The sequence below is a fragment of the Pezoporus wallicus genome, unplaced genomic scaffold, assembly GCF_028554395.1.
Source record: "Pezoporus wallicus isolate ANWC-B61680 ecotype Strahan unplaced genomic scaffold, APGP_CSIRO_Pwel_v1 contig_4191, whole genome shotgun sequence".
In the NCBI taxonomy this organism is placed as follows: domain Eukaryota; kingdom Metazoa; phylum Chordata; class Aves; order Psittaciformes; family Psittacidae; genus Pezoporus; species Pezoporus wallicus.
In genome coordinates, this window is record NW_026641383.1 from 4410630 (window position 1) to 4428699 (window position 18070).

Genomic DNA, 18070 nt, shown 5'->3' on the forward strand with positions numbered 1-18070 from the left:
ATGCACATGGTCAAATCAAAGCTGCTTTGGTCGTGGTCAGTGCTGTGTGTCAAAGAAAGGATGCAGTCAGAAGGCAAGTGTGTAAAACTTTTCCTTTCCCCCCAGATCACGTTGTCCTACCTCAAATGTACTATGCAAGGCAAAAAGAGCACTTTGTGAAACCTTCTTGGTTCACGTTATCATCGCTGTGAAGCATAATAAGGACTTTGAAAAAAAATCATTTGGCAACAGAGCAACTCACAACTGGGATTTGGACCTCTGTGAAAGGAGGCCAAAGATTTTCTAAGGGTTTGAGGACTTCACATTATTTCCTTGTAGTTTTATCCAACAGAAGAGGAAGCACCTGGTAATGTGGAAGACCAGAGCTGATCCCTGTAAGCCACGTAGTTTTGTTTGCCAAGAACATGTGTTGAAAAAAGAGACTTGCATTTGTTCTTGACATTTTTTGCGTCATTAAAAAAATTTAAGGCTGGTCTTTGGAAACAGAAACATCAATAATAAAAAAAATTAATGGAAGCACATTGTTATTTATTGGGGGAAAAGCCATAAAAGGGGTTTCTGTGATTGTAAGGACAGGAAGGAGCCTCCTCAATGCCTAAGATCCGCTGTAGGAAGGTCAAGATACAGTGGAGGTGGAATAAAATCTGGGGGTAAAAAGGTTAGTTTCCAGATTTCTTTTTTTTTTGGTTCTTAACAATTCAGTGCTCAATTTTTTGTTAATGTTTAATATGCAATACAACTTGTGTACAACATGGTGGCCACAGGCTAAAGCACATTCACTATAAAAGGAAGACCAAATTATGTTTGTCTTACATGATAAAAAGTGTAATCTATTACTTCATTTATTTGCTTTGAAATGTATTTTGGCCACCAAGTGAAATGGGTGTCAGAGGAAGTACTGCAGAAACTTGCTGTGTAAAACTTCCCTTTAAAGATGTAGCTGCAGTTCGGCTGAAGTGGGTGATTTCCTGACAGCACATCTGCAGAGAATGAATGATCCTATCCATTGTGGCAGGAACCACTGCAAAAGCTGCATGCTGTGCTAGGGTAGAGAGAAAGAAAAATGAGGAGGAGTTGAAATCTTTCATAGATTTTTTAAATAAATATGTATTAGTATATCTATTATGTATCTTTTATATAAATATATCCTTTATAGAAAATGTTTCCTATCGCTTCTCACATTGGAGCCTGAGCAAAAGGGAAACCTCTTGAGTGAATCCTCCAAAGGAGCAGCCCTGCCTTGATCTTATGCAAATTTTACAGTTTCAACTTGAAAAAGCTGGCCTTTGCAAATGAAAATTTGAGGTACATTTATCTTTATATCTAAATATATTACCTAAATATGAATACATTTATCTTAGCGTCAGTGTAGCGTACTCTACAACACAGGCAAGTCCCCATCCCCGGCAGTGTTCAAGGCCAGGTTGGACAGGGTTTGGAGCAATCTGCTCTAGTGGAAGGTGTCCCTGCCCGTGGCTTTTAGGTCCCTTCCAACCAAACCCATTCTATTCTATAATAAAGACCTCTAGTCTTGTTTCATTGCCCTCCACAGAAGAGGAGCAGGGCCTTTAAGTGCACAGGCACTTTGGGAACTGTAGAGAATGGGATGACTGGGGCAATGAACCAGTACACAGCTGGATCTCAAGGCTGATGGTAATGTTCATCTGAGAGGGTATCGAGGAAATAGGATTTAGAGACAGCCACCCTTGCTCCTGGGTGGTATTATATAAGGAGGAAATTCTTTCCTGTTAGGGTGGTAAGGCACTGGAATGGGTTGCCCAGGGAGATTGTGAATGCTCCATCCCTAGCAGTGTTCAAGACCAAGTTGGACAAGGCCTTGGGTGATATGGCTTAGTGTGAGGTGTCCCTGCCCATGGCAGGGGGGCTGGAACTTGATGATCTTAAGGTCCTTTCCAACCCTGACTATTCTATGATCTCCTTTACAGCAAAGCAGGCAGACCAAATATTCCCGTAACAATACACGAGACTCAAGTGCCAACTGAAGCAGAAGGATGTAAAATACCCAGCTGTAGTGAGAATTCTCTGACACGACTAAAAATGTATTCACTTGTATCAGTGTATTGTGTTTTGCTCTGGGCAGATGTCACAACTCATGTCTGCCGGGAGTGAGGCAATGAAACACGAGGCCACTGCCGAACTCCTCACCCAGAACACATCTCAAACTCGGTCTTCCTGAGGAGCGGTGGAAGGAGCCGTTTGCGAGGAAGGGCAGGGAGACAGGAGGCGTGACGGGCCAGCCACCGGGGAGCGGGTCGGCGGTCCAGAGCCGTGCCCGTTTCCCACCTTGCTCCCCGTAGCCCCGGGTAAGCCCCAGCTCGGCCCTCGAAGCGCCTTCATCGCCGCCTTCCCCTCGGGGAGAACTTGGACGCTGCCTCCCCACTCCTCGGGGAACCCGAAGGAGCCGCCGGGGCCTGGCCCCACCAACGCTGAAGGAACCGACAGCTCTGCCCGCCCGCCCCCCTGAGGTAAATGGAGGCGCCCTCACGGTGCTGAGACCCGCCCCCGCCGCGATTGGTGTTTCCCGCAGCAGCTGGCGCACCACTCGCCTACCGGAACGCCAATCAGCGTGACGCCATTTCCGTTCGCCTGGCCCGTCTCACCCAATCGGAGCGAGGCGGTGGGCGGGACGCCTCATCCTCACCGAGGCAACAGGCGAGCGGGCGGTTCCGGGTGTGCGCGGGGCTGGCGGCGGCGGAGGGTGAGTGCTTCGCGCCTGGTTCCGCCCTGCCCCGCCTTACCGCGCCGGTCCCGCCTCTCTCCGGCCCGTCCTCCCCCACCTCCCCGCACCCGCGTATCGCTCCTCCGCCGCTCCCGGGGCTCCGCGAGCGCATGAGGGGCGTAACGGCCGCGCCGTGAGGCGGCCGCGCGGGCTCCCCTGGTGACGTCACCCCCGCCGCTGCTGCCCCACCTCCCGGGGGGCTGATGCGCGGGGTGGGGGGGTGTCCCCCTTGGCGGTTGCCATGGGGACACGGGGCTGGCGGGGCCCCGGGCGGTGGTAACGGGGCGTGGGGGGGGGGGGACCGGGCCTCGACCCCTCTGCTTCCTTCTCTCCAGGCCCGGCTTGGCCCAGGGGGTTTCCGGGGGGTTGGCAGCGGCCGCGGTAGGTTCCGCAGGGGGGTGTTTTCCAAATAAAAGTTTCTTTTCCGGTTCGTTCTGTGCCTGCTGATTGTCCGGTTCCTCGCCACCGTCGCGGTTGCTGTTGTTGCATCCTGGTTATCGAAGCGTTCCCCGGCTGCTCGGTCGTGGGGTCAAGCGCTTCTCTCTCGCCCTGTTGCTCTTCGTTCTACCGCTCTCAGGCTTCCTACTGTAAACCCTAAAAGCTCTTAGGAGAAGTTCTGCCACATTCCCAGTATTGAGATGGAGACACTGGTGTGTACATCTCTCTCTTCAGCCCTCCCCTGAGTTTGTGTTTGCTCTGTAGAGATGTTCTCTGTGCAGTGAGCGTTAGGTAGAGCTTTAAATCCGGGGGGAATGGCGGATTAGCTGTAGTGCTTGTGGCAAGCACGCTGTGAAAGCAAAAGCAACTCTTTCTACATTAGGTGTGACACATCTGCTTTCGTTTTTTTGAGGGCCTGTGTAGGGCTCAGAGTTACATTTTCAGTGCAGTTTGAAATCATTTTGGTTTATGATTTGGTTCATGACTTTTTCTTACGTTTTATGATTCACAAGGGCACGTAGTGATATGATAAAGGGGAATGCCTTAGAGTAAAAGAGAATGGATTTAGATTAAATATTAGTAAGAAATTCTTCACTATTGAGGGTGCTGAGGCACTGACACAGGCTGCCTGGAGAAGCTGTGGCTGCCCCATCCCTGGCAGTGGTCAAGGCCAGGTTGGACACAGGGGCTTGGAGCAACCTGGTCTAGTGGAAGGTGTCCCTGCCCATGGCAGGGAGTTGGAACTGATGAGGTTTAAGGTCCCTTCCAGCCCAAACCCTTCTGCATTCGTCAGGAATCAAAGCAGAGTGTATTCCGCCAGTATTCCTGTGGCTGCACAGATATAGAGCAGTGAACTGTGTAAAATGGAGGTAGGAGATCAGGAGTGATGAATGTATGACAGCCAGGAAGCAGAACAGCTGAATTCTAGAAGAAGATACAAAGGGACAGATTGGGTCCAGCAGGTTTGTGAATGAAATTTGAAAGGACTTGAAGAATGGTTTGAGATAGAAGGGGTTTGACAAAATTGAGTTGATGTGGTGTAAATGTTACAAAATTATTGAGGTAGGTTTGACTGGTTTGGTAAAAATAAACATATATACTCGGACCCAAGTGTATGCAAAGACCTAATTATGGTTTTCAGTCTGGAGTTATGTTATTATTTAGTCTTTATTTCATCTGTATTTTTGTTTTCAAAACTGATTTAACTATCATCATTATTACTTTCCCTACCACCACACTATTTCTTCCATTTCTGCAAGAATATAGGTTCCTCACTTTTTCCTCTGTCCATTTACTTATGGCTTTGTTGTGCCCTCATTGCTCTAATGATATCCTGTGTGGTGTAATACGATGTAGCAAAGTGGAGTCTGTACAAAACTGACTCTGTTTCAGCTTATTGCCTGTACTACTGGCTGCTGGAGCTTTCTTCATTTTTATTAGCAAAAAGGAAATAAATGCAGCGATCAGGACTTAAATTTTAGCTCTGAAGTTTATACAGGAAACCATTACCATTGGATGTAGTCCATAAGTGCTTTTTCTGTCTGTAGAGTCTACATGTTGTAGTGGTATCATTTTGTATCAATATACACAGTTATAATTGCAATAATAAGTTCATATTTAATTTTGAAATATTAATTTTTAAATATATGAAGATACCTATGTATGTTTAGTACCTAAGAAAAAAATGAAAGAAATAACTTCCTAGAAAGCTGTGCTAGTTTTCATTATTGAAAGGATGGTTGTGGTAAACCAGGAGGTTTGTTCTGTGCCAATACTGAATCTTGCTAAACATAATTTGCATTGTTTTGGTTGTTTGAATGGAGTGGTATTTAGTTACTGGAGTAAGCCATATAGTGTTTGCAAAATCTGTGGTTTAAGTCCCATTATTAAACATCTCTTTTTTTCATTTGTATTCACTTTCTGTTCTTCTTAGGTTACAAGTAGACCCTTTCAAGGTGGTAGGAGTGATAGGCATCATATTGGAATATCTCAAAATGTTATAAAGGGTTTTTCCATGCATGTATTAACACTACATGCTTTTTCATTTCCTGGATTAATTCAGCATGTAGAATGTCTCTCTCAGCTTTGCCAGCATTGTTATAAGTGTCGCTTAGGACTTTACAGGCAAGCAAGGAATGACACTTAAGAAGTGAAGATTGTGGCTATGGAGCATCATCACATTAAAAGCTAGTTAAGCATGAAGAATAGAGAAATAAGTTGTACTGATGAATAAAAGGAGATCATGGAAAGCAGCCTTCTCTCAGCCATGGGCAAGCCTTTTATCAACAATTCCCTCCAATGTCTAGGAGGATTATTAGATTCAAGGTAAGTCATAAAAAAAGGCTGTTTTCAACTTGCACCATGGACTTTGGTTACTCTACATCTCATTAATACTGTCAGCTAGGGAAGAGGCAGAATATACAAGCCCTTCTTTCAAGAGGCATAATCTTCTTGTTTCAAACCTCTCTTCCAAAAGTGCTTTCTGAAGTTACTTGTATGAAATTAGTCTCTTGAAATCAGTATCTAACATATGCATGTGGTTTGGTTTTAGGATGATTCCTCTTCAGAGTTTATTTCTGAATGGAAGGGTGCTCTTTTCCAGTAGAAGATGGTGATCCTAATGTATGATCATGGAGAAGGGGTTAAGTTCAGTAGAAGTATTACCTTCCGAATCGTCTCAGGTTACAGCTGTAAAAGTGATGGTCAAAGAGCCCGAAGCAAAGCAAACCCAAAGAGGGAAACGAGTGGGATTTGTGCTTGTCCATGCAGGTAAGATGCAGAAGCGTAACAGCTGGAATAGAAATAGTGCATATACAAACTAAATATCAAAATCTTATATGGATTTTGGACTGCTAGTATGTTAGTGAAATGACATTAACTTTGGGTGTAAATCTGGGAGTGGACACCTTGATTGGAAGTTGCATTGGCTGGAGGATGTTGGAAACTGCTAATAAAAATGTAAGTTTTGGGATGAACTGAATGTTATTTTGTTTTTCTCCTTGACAAAGAAACCCCCTAAGTTTAAATGGTTATAAAATGTCAAATTCTGCAGTTATCTGCTAAGCTTGGGAGACCTACAAAATGTGAGAGGTCTTTCAGTCTATTTATTTATCCTGCAGAAGGGTAGATGAAACATAGCTGTTTCACTACTGACAGTTTCTTCTCTAGTTGACTGTAAGGACAGTCTAGTCAAGTCTTCCTGAAAGCTCTTTAGGCTGTTCTAGAACCTCACGGTTTTTTACCCTTTTGAAAGCTTTCCTCCAACTTTTGACTTTTTTATCTTGTCCATATTTTAGTGAATTACTATATATACTTTCCACATGTAATGAAAAGATCATCTACTCAGATGTGATAGACAAATAATGTGTTATGTGTGTCTTATTCGTTAATTCTTTTCTAGTAGGTTCTTTGTGAAGTACTATTAATCTTTAAAATATAGAATCATAGAATGGTTTGTGTTGGAAAGGACCTCAAGATCTTAAGGTCATCTAGTTCCAACCCCCTGACATGGGCAGGGACTTCTTACCCCCTAGACCGTGTCACCCAAGGCTCTGTCCAACCTGGCCTTGAACACTGCCATGGATACAGCATTTACCACTTCTTTGGGCAGCCTGTTCCAGTGCCTCACCACCCTCACAGTAAAGAACTTCTTTCTTACATCTAACCTGAAGTTCCCCTTTTTATGTTTAAACCCATCACCCTTTGTCCTGTTACTACAGACCCTGATGAAGAGTCCCTCTCCAGCATCCTTGTAGGCCCCCAAGAACAAGAAAAACTAGAATCTGTTGGACAGTGCTTTTAGAATCACAGGATATAATAGGGTTGGAAAGGACCTTAAGATCATCTAGTTCCAACCCTCCTGCCATGGGCAGGGACACCTTGCACTAAACCATGTCACCCAAGACTCCATCCAACCTGGCCTTGAACACTGCCAGGGATGGAGCATTCACAACTTCCTTTGGCAACCCTTTCCAGTGTCTCACCACCCTTACAGTAAAGAACTTCATAAGAGATTGTATGATGCTGAGTTTTATACCTGCATGCTTCTGCATATATGCTCTGTATCCTGTATTTTATTGAGTGTATTTGAATCAATGTTGGTGTGCGTGTAATTGTCAGTCATTGATACAAAAAGGAAACGCCAGTGTAATCTGGAATCAGGAAGGCTGTATCTGCATGTATCTTAAATCTTTATGTGAATTATAGGCTTTTGATAGGTAGCGTAAACTCTTTTCCTTTTGCCTTAATTGTAGGTGCAGGTTATCATTCCGAATCCAAAGCTAGAGAATACAAGCATGTGTGCAAAAGAGCGTGTCAGAAGGTATGTCTTACCACCTCTACAGCCCTTTAGTGGGTATACAAGAAAGGTATTCGCTAGCACTCTCCCTTCAGCGTGAATGGGCATATTTGGGTTTAGCTACACACGGTGTATGCATTTCTAGAGGCGTTAACGTGAAACCAGGTCAATAGAGTGCATGGCCACGAGGTGCAGCAACATTCTTATCAGTGATGCATATATAGCAGACACCAAAGGAACAGTGGGGGAGCAGGAGAGGTAACAGTGGTACCTGCATGGAATGTTCCTACAGCTTCATGCACCGTTCCTGAGGCTGTAGGATTTCTTGAGCTAAATGTGGTATCTGGATTTTTCTTTTATCTATGTCCACTCTCTTTGGAATGTACTTAATCTCTAGCATCCAGATTGCTCTGTGAATGCAAAGATTTCTAGAATTCATTTCTTCTTGATAGCTCTTAACTTCTTAATAGGAGGGGAGGTAGAAACAGGAAAAACAAAAAAATCTGATCCCTGGAAAGGGAGTAATGGCAAGACTTGAATTTCCATCAAAATTAATGTTTTGTATCTCCCCTAAGAACTTAGCTTTGGAACTGGCAAGTCCTGTCTGCTGTGTCTTGAACGAGAAGCTGGAAGACCTGCCTCCAAAATTTCTGTTGCCTTTTGCTTTCTCCAGGGAGAAGGAGCTAGGGAGGTTGGCAGGCTTTTTAGAAGAGTCTCAGAGTTGGCCTCTGATAATTATCACTTCATCTTGCAGTTCTGTTGCTCAATCCTAATACCTATCTAATTTTGTAATGAAAAGCCTCAGAAATCATCCAAACTTAACACTATCTTCATTAAAATTATGCATTAGCCCTGGTAATACCCATTTTCCAGCTAATTATCTGTGAAAAAAAGGTTGTTTGCTGTTGTATTTAAGTCTAATTTGAGATTTGGTTTGGTTCCTTAAGCTTGGTATCCAGCATAAATAATTTGTCTGAAGAACAAACAGTTGCATTTTGTCCTGCAACTGAAGCTGCAGACACAGTTGTTTCCTGGGGTTCCCTGAGAGAGCTTGAATGTAAAGTTTTAGTCCAATATGGATCTAAAAAATAGTATTAGGCTCTAAAAGTTCATTTTTGTGTGTGTATATAATTTGAAGATCTTACATTTCAAACTAATTGGTGAAGATTTTGTTTTGTACAGGGCTAAGAAAATATAGGGCTTAGTCACATAATATTAGAAATTCCTAATCATCAACTAATACTTCTGTTTTTACAGGCAATTGAAAAGCTACAGGCTGGTGCTCTTGCAACAGATGCAGTGACTGCAGCACTTATAGAATTAGAGGTATGAATTTCTGACTAGGAGTAAATATGTCTCTTCAGTTGCAAGATTTTTCTGTAGGAAGATATTAATTCGAGTGGGAAGTCTACTGAGATTTCCCGTTTTGTGCTACACTAATTTTATCTTTTGTTTTTCCACTGTATTTTGGAGTAAATGTATTTAAAGACTTTAAAAAATGCAAACTGAATAGAAGTTGTCTAGTTGGTGCCATTTGGCTGTAATCTTAAGGATGCCTTGTCAGATTGTCTTTAACCTTCAAGAATAAATAGTTATTAAGGACTTACTGAACGCTTTGTGGGGAACTTTATTTCTGAATTACCAAGCTCAGGCAGACTGTACTGGCTCTGCTTCTTAGATAGGAAAGAAAATCATGTTACTGGTCATATATGTTGACTGGAAATTAAAAGTCCTTATTCTTTTTGTTTGCATTAATATCTCACACGGAGATATGTTGTCATATCTTGGAATTAATGATGCAAGGAATTTAGATGTAGTTAGTCTTTAGCAGTTCTATTAACCCTCATGTTGTAATTAATGTGAGGTAACTGTTTCTGAGGATGCTTTCTTGGGTTGTGTTCTTCATAACTCATTCAGTTCTTCAGGACAATTCTACAAAGGTTATTGTAGAAATGTAAGGCTGCTTGTCTCTCTATGCAATTAAAGGACTCCGTGAAAATCAAGTAGGAGTTTTAAGTTCTCATTTATACCACAACATACTTTTGCTATGAGCTTACATTAGTACAATTTCAAAGGCATTTTTCCTTCCATTTTTACTTTCTGTCTGTGTGATCTCTGATAGGATTAGAGACTAGAAGCAGGCTGGTCAGAGAAATGTGACTTCAGTGTAATATAATGTTTTGGGTTTTTTTTTTTGATTTTTATGATAAAATATGTGTAGAAGGATAAGTACTGCTTTTATTTCAAAATGGTGCTTGTTAATTAAGATAAAGTCTTGATAATCACAAAGAGATGGGCAGCTGTTTATGAGCTTTCTGGAAACCTCTTTTTTGAGTGGTGAAGTTTTTATAGCATCTAACTTTAGTAAAGGGTCCCTATGAAATAACGTAGAAGAGAGTAAAACTGCAAGAATTTTTGAAATATATATGAGGCAGTTTTGTTATTGTCCCAGGTCCACTAATCTCTCATGGCAGTAATGATTGAAACAGGTATTCCTCTTCTCCTATAAGGAGTAATTGCTTCTTCCTCTCCAGCTTCATTAGGAAAGATAGAAGGCAATCTAAGTGTTGTGCTGGGTTTGGAATTTATGGTAGTATTCTAAGAGGATTAGCAGTGGATTTGCTTACACATATGTTGGGACAGTGTGAATTAGCATACTTGATAGGGTCAGCATAAGGCAGGCAGTATGTACTTTAATGTGTGTTAGACATGCTGACTGGGAGCCAAGACTTCAGTCATACTTTTAACTTGGCGAGCTTCTTGGATTTAAACAGTAGTTTTGGTCTCCAATGAGCTGTTCAAATATGCTTTCATGTGTTATCTTAAACATCAGAATACAGCTAGGTGAAAACACACAACCTCTCTCTAATGGAATTATTTATAATGCACTTCCATAAGCTGAGTCTGCTGCTACTTCACAAGATTGTTTTGTGTTCAGTTCCCTCCTCAGTTGGGCAGAAAAAAAAAGATCTGCTCTGTGTTGGGATTTTTTTTACTGGGCTACACAGAAGAAAACATGCTTTAAGAAGCTGAAATTAACAGTTATGTATCTCTTTGGAGCTGCATCTGGGGTAAATATTTTGTCTGTTTCTGTTGTCCCCAAGAGATTTTTCTTTAGTAGATGTAAATTCTCTTAAGTAGCTTCTGTGTAAGAAGTAACGTCTTCAAGATGAAATTAAAACGTTTTTTCATAGAATCATAGAATAGTTAGGGTTGGAAAGGACCTTAAGATCATCTAGTTCCAACCCCCCTGCCATGAGCAGGGACGCCTCACACTAAACCATGCCACCCAAGGCTTCGTCCAACCTGGCCTTGAACACCGCCAGGGATGGAGCATTCACAACCTCCCTGAGCAACCCATTCCAGTGCCTCAATTTATGAAATTTATTTCAATTTATGAAATTACTCTAGTCAGAAACCTTTTTTTTCCTTGTCTGTCATGCTACTATTGTGATGAGATGTACCATCATTACACTTTCTGGTTTAATAATTGTCTTGGATAGTGTTTTTGTGTGTTCTGTTGCACAAAACCTACTTTCCCCCCCCACTTTTCCCTGTTTTTTTCAGATTAAATATCAATTTATTTAGGTTGTACTGCTTCCATTAATGTAATTACTGGCTTTTGTTTATTCATTAAGTGATTTATAAAACCTCTTAATTGTGATTTGTTCTCTGTTATTGGGATAAAGAATTTTGGTTTGGGATTTGGGCTTCCTTTAAATTAAGGTACGTAGCTATGCAGTTACATTGAGAAAAATCAAAGGTACACTTAAAATGGAAAATGGTGTGGATTGCAATGGCATTTTTTTGGATCTGGTATGAGAAATTCCAAAATCTGAATTCAGATTTCAAGATGTTGAAAGGTTTGCATCTACTCATATCTCATTCTGCACACCACCTCCAGGCATTTCTGGAGCTGCATCTTCTGTTTTAATTCTGCTGTTTTTCCTATTGCTCTATGGAAAACAGAAACTGTATGTGGCAAGTCAACAAAGCAAACAGAATAGTTTTTCTCATCAATTACAACATTTAATTGGTAAAACTGTGAGTTTGCATGATGTCTGTCTCTCTAATGAGCTGACACTCGCTTCTGTTTATGCAGGAAAAAACATGACTTTGTTTTTTCAAAGTACTTCAGTATTTTGAGTTGGAAAATATATAGTGAAAATCTGTATGAAGACGATGTCTGCACATGTCACTAATACAGATTAAGATACAAAACAACAAAAGGTTGTAACGTGATAACAAATTCCATTGTGGACCACTGTATGTAATTACTTGATATTTTGGTTGCTGTAGGGCACATTACAGTGAGTTTATCTCAAATATTTAATCACCTTTACAGTTCTGTAGAACTTTCAATGCTCTCTTCCAAAAATCTGTAGCCTTTGCACAGCACAAGTATTTTTTCATGAAAGTGTCACAAAAGATTAATTTTATTCCTCAGTTCCACTCAATTACACAACTCCCATTACACGGTATTTCAGCTAATCCAAGAGGCATCACTTCAAAGACTTGTTGAGGCGCAAGACTTGCTCTTGATCTTTTATGAGCAAGCTGACAGTTTGCTTGTGGTATGCTGTCTGTTTTCTTGTTTTATTTGTGCAGGCTCTAAATGGAGAAAGACCGGCCTTTCTTTGTTGGGGTATGTGAATCTCGTCTTCTGTGATTAAAATAATAATTACTAGAGAAAAGGTAGATTCCTTCTGTGAAGTAACAAGAGCAGCTGACCCAGAATACTGTTAAAATAACTGTGCTGGTCTCCATAAGCGTCAGCTGTATTTGACAAGTTGATTAAAGGCAGTTATGTTTGCAGTTTGTGAACTCTTGTCATTGCAGAGAAACAAATGAACATGTTACCTCTTTCAGCTTTTGTTAATAAACTGTTTCTGGACAAGGTGCTTCATAAGACTCATCATTTACAAAGACAGTATTGAAGTAACATTTCTTTTTGCACTCTTGTTATCAGCCAGCATATGAAGTCTGAGGTTTTTCTTGAAACAAAGGGATTTGGGCATTCCCCTCCTATGCATCTTCCTTAGAACTTGCAGTTTTCAACAAAACTACATGCTGGTTGCATTTATGGCTGGCTGTGAGGATGATGTACAATTTCAAGCTCTTCCTCAACTGTTGAGCCTGCAATTCAGGTAGTGGAGACAAGAACCCAAGTTGGTTGTAAAGAATGATGAAGACTTCAAACTTCTAAATTTAGTCTAATTTTATTAATACTGTGTATATATCACTTGTTTCTTTAATCTGCCTTCAGTAGAACGCTCTTTATGAACATTCTTTAAATGGAAAATTAATATGATTGATGGGGAGGTGGAGGTCACAGTTTGGGTTTTGATTTCCTTGCTATTGAAATTCTCAATTTACCTTTTTGTTTGTGTGTATCTTTCTTGTTTTTTTTTCCTGTGGATCAGTGCCAAGGCTATTTTGAACCTGTGGATTTACTCAAGGAGTGGGGTTGTGTGGCTGTTAGCAAAATTTTGCCCTGAAATAACTTACTATTTATTTTCCTTATTTTTGTTTATTTATTAAATTTGTAGTAATTAAGATTTTTGAGTATACAATGTCAGACACAAGGACTCGTCTTCCAAGATGAAAGCACAATGCCAGCGGCCTTGTTGTATTAAGGCAGTCACCGTAGATGAACTTTTAATGGGTAATAAAGTGGAAATTGTTAATTCTAGTTAAAAACAATACAATGATGTTTTGCAGCAGAATGGCTAACAGTAATCTACGACTAAAGTGTTCTTTGAAAACATTTTAGCTGGTGTCATTGAAAGGGACATGACATCCTTATAGATTAGTACTTCTTGTCACTAAATTTCCTCCAAAAATAAATTTTAAAATCAGAATGTGTAAAAAGAAATGCCTGTAGACTTGAACCCCTTCTAAAGTTGCAAATAAACCATGGCCAAAACTGTATCAAAGATGGATGGAATGTTCTTTAGTGCATGTTGAAAATAGAGCTCTGTTATCTATTTGCCTAGATTAATTCAGGAGTATTAGTGTAATAGTGTTGAGTAACTTCTTCAAGCATTCCAACTTTGACCACAGCTAGAAACTTCAGCATGGCTGTGTTTGCTGCTGGAAGATTTATAAATACATCTGGAAGTAAAAAGGATTCTAAAAAATAAGAATGATACCCTTGGTAGCTTGGGATTTTTTTACAATATAGGTGACTTGGGAAAATGAAACTTGTTTCACATCTTAAAGCTTTGTATTATCTCCTTTGCTGCAGGTTTACATTGTAAGTTAGAGATACTTCAGTGGTGGAGTAGTTGCCAGGTAGTCTGGAATTTTTCACCTAATTAAAATCTTATGTTTTGTTAAAATGCTTTGAAAGCCTTTTGTTTGTCTTTTCCCTCTTCTTTTTAACTTTTCTGTGGTGACAGGGCTTGCTGTTAACATGCAAAGCTCATGCTTGATTTGCTTGTCTTTCTTTTCAGTCGCCTTAGTAATATCAGACCGATCTCTGCTTGGGTTCCTTATGTCTTCAGAAACACATAAATGTATATTCCTGAAGATACCTTTTTATTATAATAGAATGATAGAATAAACCTTTTTCTTCCTTTCCCTTCTTCCTTCTTATTGGATACATGCTTTGATTGGGTTCTTCCCCATCCCATGGTAGTCATATAGTTCTTGCAGTACTGCATTTTTCTATCTGAGTCTATGAAGGGACTGCTTCAGTTAACTCTGTTTTCTTCCCCCATTGAAAACAGGCACACTTCTGTTTTAATAATACTTCTGCATTCGTGTCAAAATACACTTTCATTGTTGTAAGCTGTATTCCTCCATTTATATATCAGAAGCTTGAAATCTTTTGGTCAGGCTTTACAGAGATTCATATTTTCAAAAAGGGATGTATTTGTGTGGTGTATTTCATGTCTTTGCCTGTTCACAGAAGAAGGTGTGAATTTCTGTTTCCTTGTTTTATAATGGTTTTCCCCTGTCTGATTTCAAAGCCTTTATATCTCATCTCAGAGACACTCGGGTAGGTATTGAAATTTCCATGTGTTTGCCCTATCTAAAGCTGTTACCAGATCGCTTTTCAGATCTGTAAAGATAGAGTAGACCATCTTCTTGGCAATTCTGAGACCGTCTTCGTAATTGCCCTCTGGTTGTAAAGCTCCACAGAAATTTTGAACAGATGCTTAGAATTGGGTCTTTATTTCTTTTGCTGGAGAATTTGCTCATGTTGTGACTGATTGTACTGGTCAGATTCCTCCCGAGTCCTAAAATGAAAGAGTTAAGCCACCAAAGAGGCATCTACAGATCTGTTGATGTAGAGTTATTATTTATGCAACATTGTGTGGTATTCTGATAAGTATTCCATAGTCATTCTCTTTGTCTTGAGATCATCTGAATAAGTTGTCCCTTGGTCCATCCTTGATGTTGTGGCAGTGAAGGTGAACATATCTAGAAAGCGTTGAACATATCTAGATTTTTAGAAATAAAGTGAACCAGTGACGCTCTAGCCTGTATTTTTTCCCAACCCTCTTTCCTTCTTTTGATTATTATGAGAGGATAGAGAGCTTTGTGTCTTGGCTGCAGAAGGGCTCTGGACACTGTTACTAGGACTTCTGTTCTGATGGGTCCTTCTCACTCCGTTTATTTGGCCATGGCATCTGCTCTTAAGGTAACAGCTGTGTTTGCTTTGTGGCAGTGACAAATCTGTACAGCATAAAATTCTTCCTCTTTGCTAATGCTTTTGAGTATAATGTACTGAGTGAATGTTTTTGGAACAGAACATTAGAAATCTGTCTCCAGGCTTGCAGGTCTATGCTCTCTTGATTACCCATGGGCAAGGAACTTGGACAGCACTAGGAGTAAGTGTTGTTCATCATAACACGTGCCTATTTTTCCTTCATCCTCCAAGTACCTTTCACTGTTTGTGTACAGATTCCTTTCTTCACTTCCCTGCTCCTTTTGTTGTAAACTTCACTGATTATTTTTCTTCATACTCGTAGAGCCTGGGGAGCAATGAAGTCAGTTCAGCCAGCAGCTGCTTTGCAGTTGTCCACCTTTTCAAGGCCATCATCTTGGTAGCCTTTTTTAATCATATCCCACCCCAGTCCGTGAAAGTTATTCCCTGTGTGCTAAACTGCAAATATTTCGTTATCCTAAAATCTTTTCAAATTTACTTATTTGCTGTGAGGCATAGCTATCAAAATGAACACCACTGCGAATATACACAGTGAGTTTGAAGACCCGTTGTGGTGTGGGATAAAATAGGATCGATAAATCGGGATAAAATCTTGTATTATTTCTTGGATGCAGAAGGAAAAAGCAGGTAATGAGTAGTACAAAACGAACATGGAGAGATTACAGTCTGCTTCATGATTATGTATTAATCATGTATTATATATTCATGATTCTCCAAGAAGATAGTGTTTTGATGACTCAGACACTAAGAGCACTTCAAATATCTTTGTAAATTAGAATCAACATCTTGCAAACCAGGTTTTGTATTTATGTTAATTTGAAAGTTAACTAAAGCTAACTGATGCACATCAAATTTTTCTTTCATGTGCTCTTTTGTTTCCTTGTATTCATTACACATTACATTTAAGACAGAACTTTGAGCTGTTTCCAGTAACTTGTTTCCTGATTCAGCTTTTATTACATATACTATAAAAGCATGGCCATCTAATTTCATTGACATATTCACATGTGGTCTAGACAATCATTTTTCTTAGTTGCATCAGTAAAATAGGAAATAAGCAAAGATGCATCAGTAACATCACAGGTTATTTTATGTAATAAAAACAGATACAAAACTCTGAAAGCAGCATCTCTGAAATTTTAGTATTTGTCTGGTCTGGGCTGTTACCTTTCTTATTTGTTTTGTCCTTTCACCTAGGAAGGGGATTATATTGAGTTGGCTGTGAGACACCTTAACTGGTGCTGCTTTGACAGTCTGTGGATTTAAAATCATGGGGATGCACTGATGAAATGGGAAGGGCAGAAATGAGTGGTTTTAATTGTAGCATGCGAAGCTTCTTGTTTGAGAACCTTGATTTTGCAAAGAGGTACAAGAAGGTGCTAATACAAGAGGAGTTAGGTTTATAACTAGTCTATTAGAAGTTGTTCCATATTTGCTGTGGAATACTTTTTGGCTTTTATTCAAGAAGCTTCTAGACCGCAGTAATGACTATCCTGATGCTAGTGATCACAGAGATCTTACAAAGTGAATTGTTTTGATTTCTTGAATGTCTTGATTTCTGCATACCAGCTGCAGTCTTAGGCTTAGAATGTTAAGGAAAGGTACAGTTCTGTTTGGCTGCTATGTCACAGTTTCAGTGAGTTTCAGTGGTAGGCTGTGTTCTGTACGGTGGTTATTAGATACTACTTAACTGTTACTCGGTGGGTTAAGGACCAAAGGAAGTGCGTATTTTGAAGGATGGAAGAAGAGATTTTCACTTGTGTTGTCAGGCTTCTGCTTGCATATAAATGGTGATCTTAAATTGTTGAGTGGTTGTTTTTTTTGTATTAGCACATGAGGTACATCACACCTTGTAGAGGGTGTAAGGTCTCTATTACCGTAATATGAGATATCCTGTTCACACTGCTGTTTTTGTCGCGGGAGATTAAACTACTAGAATAAGAAAGCGCACTGCACCAAGATGAGTGTCGTTTTACCAGTTACAGCAAGGTTTTGATCGAGTCTGTTATGGATGTGGCCTCACAGTGTTTTGTTCTTATTTTTAGGATTCTCCTTTTACAAATGCAGGATTGGGGTCTAACCTAAACCTTCTGGGTGAGATAGAATGTGATGCCAGTATAATGGATGGGAAGTCATTGAATTTTGGAGCTGTTGGAGCGCTGAGTGGTATGTTGACTACATATTATAAAGCTAACTACTGGTTTAAGTGCAAAGATCAATTTTGTTATTTTTTGTTACTTTTTTCTTTTTGGGAGGGACACATTGTAAATACTGAGCTGTTTAAATAAAACCTGCCCCCTTTAAAAAAGGGGGAAGCATTCCTGCTCCCTGAAACACTGTTTTGTGTTCATTTGTTTCGTGTAAAATATTGTCTTATTAGTTCACTGATAATCCTTTGATGCAGAAAAATTGTACAATACTAGACAGTATTCACAATGGAGAAGAGTTTGCTCAGATGGATTTGTAGAATGATAACTTTATAATAAAATGGAATTGTCTTAAAACATATTAAAATTAGGCTTTATATTAGTTTTTGTTCTCTATTTCCGTGAAGAACTTAGTGGTATGTAATTCAATCATAAGGTCGCTTGGTATTTTGATCTCTCAGTTTGGTTGGTCAGATTAGGATACTGTGGGGCCGAAGTTTCCTTTATAGTGTCAGAAGGCCATGCAGGGTACCAGCCTCCAGACTGAAGCCTCTCATGTATTGGTGAGAGTGGGCACAGCTGCTCACCTGTCAAGCCGTTTGCTTGGACATAGCATTTCTCTGAACTGTAGATATTTTTTCATTGTAATTCCTTTCACATGATCAGTTACCTTTGGGTTTATTTTGTGTGTTACTGTTACAAGGTTAGATACATTTGAATATGGGACTTAATCTGAGAACTGATGTGGTTCTCTGTCTTTGTTGTTCTGAAGG

General features: G+C 40.1%; 1 protein-coding gene across 1 annotated transcript in view; it reads left to right on the forward strand.

Annotated features, from left to right (window-relative positions):
• The first annotated feature begins 2645 nt into the window (after positions 1 to 2645).
• TASP1 (taspase 1) overlaps positions 2646 to 18070 on the forward strand; it is an 86154-nt gene continuing 70729 nt past the window's right edge. Inside the window, 5 exon segments of the mRNA XM_057423324.1 lie at positions 2646 to 2719; positions 5730 to 5947; positions 7432 to 7499; positions 8733 to 8801; positions 17196 to 17316. Coding sequence (XP_057279307.1) covers positions 5803 to 5947; positions 7432 to 7499; positions 8733 to 8801; positions 17196 to 17316 — 403 coding nt within the window. The 5' untranslated portion in view covers positions 2646 to 2719; positions 5730 to 5802.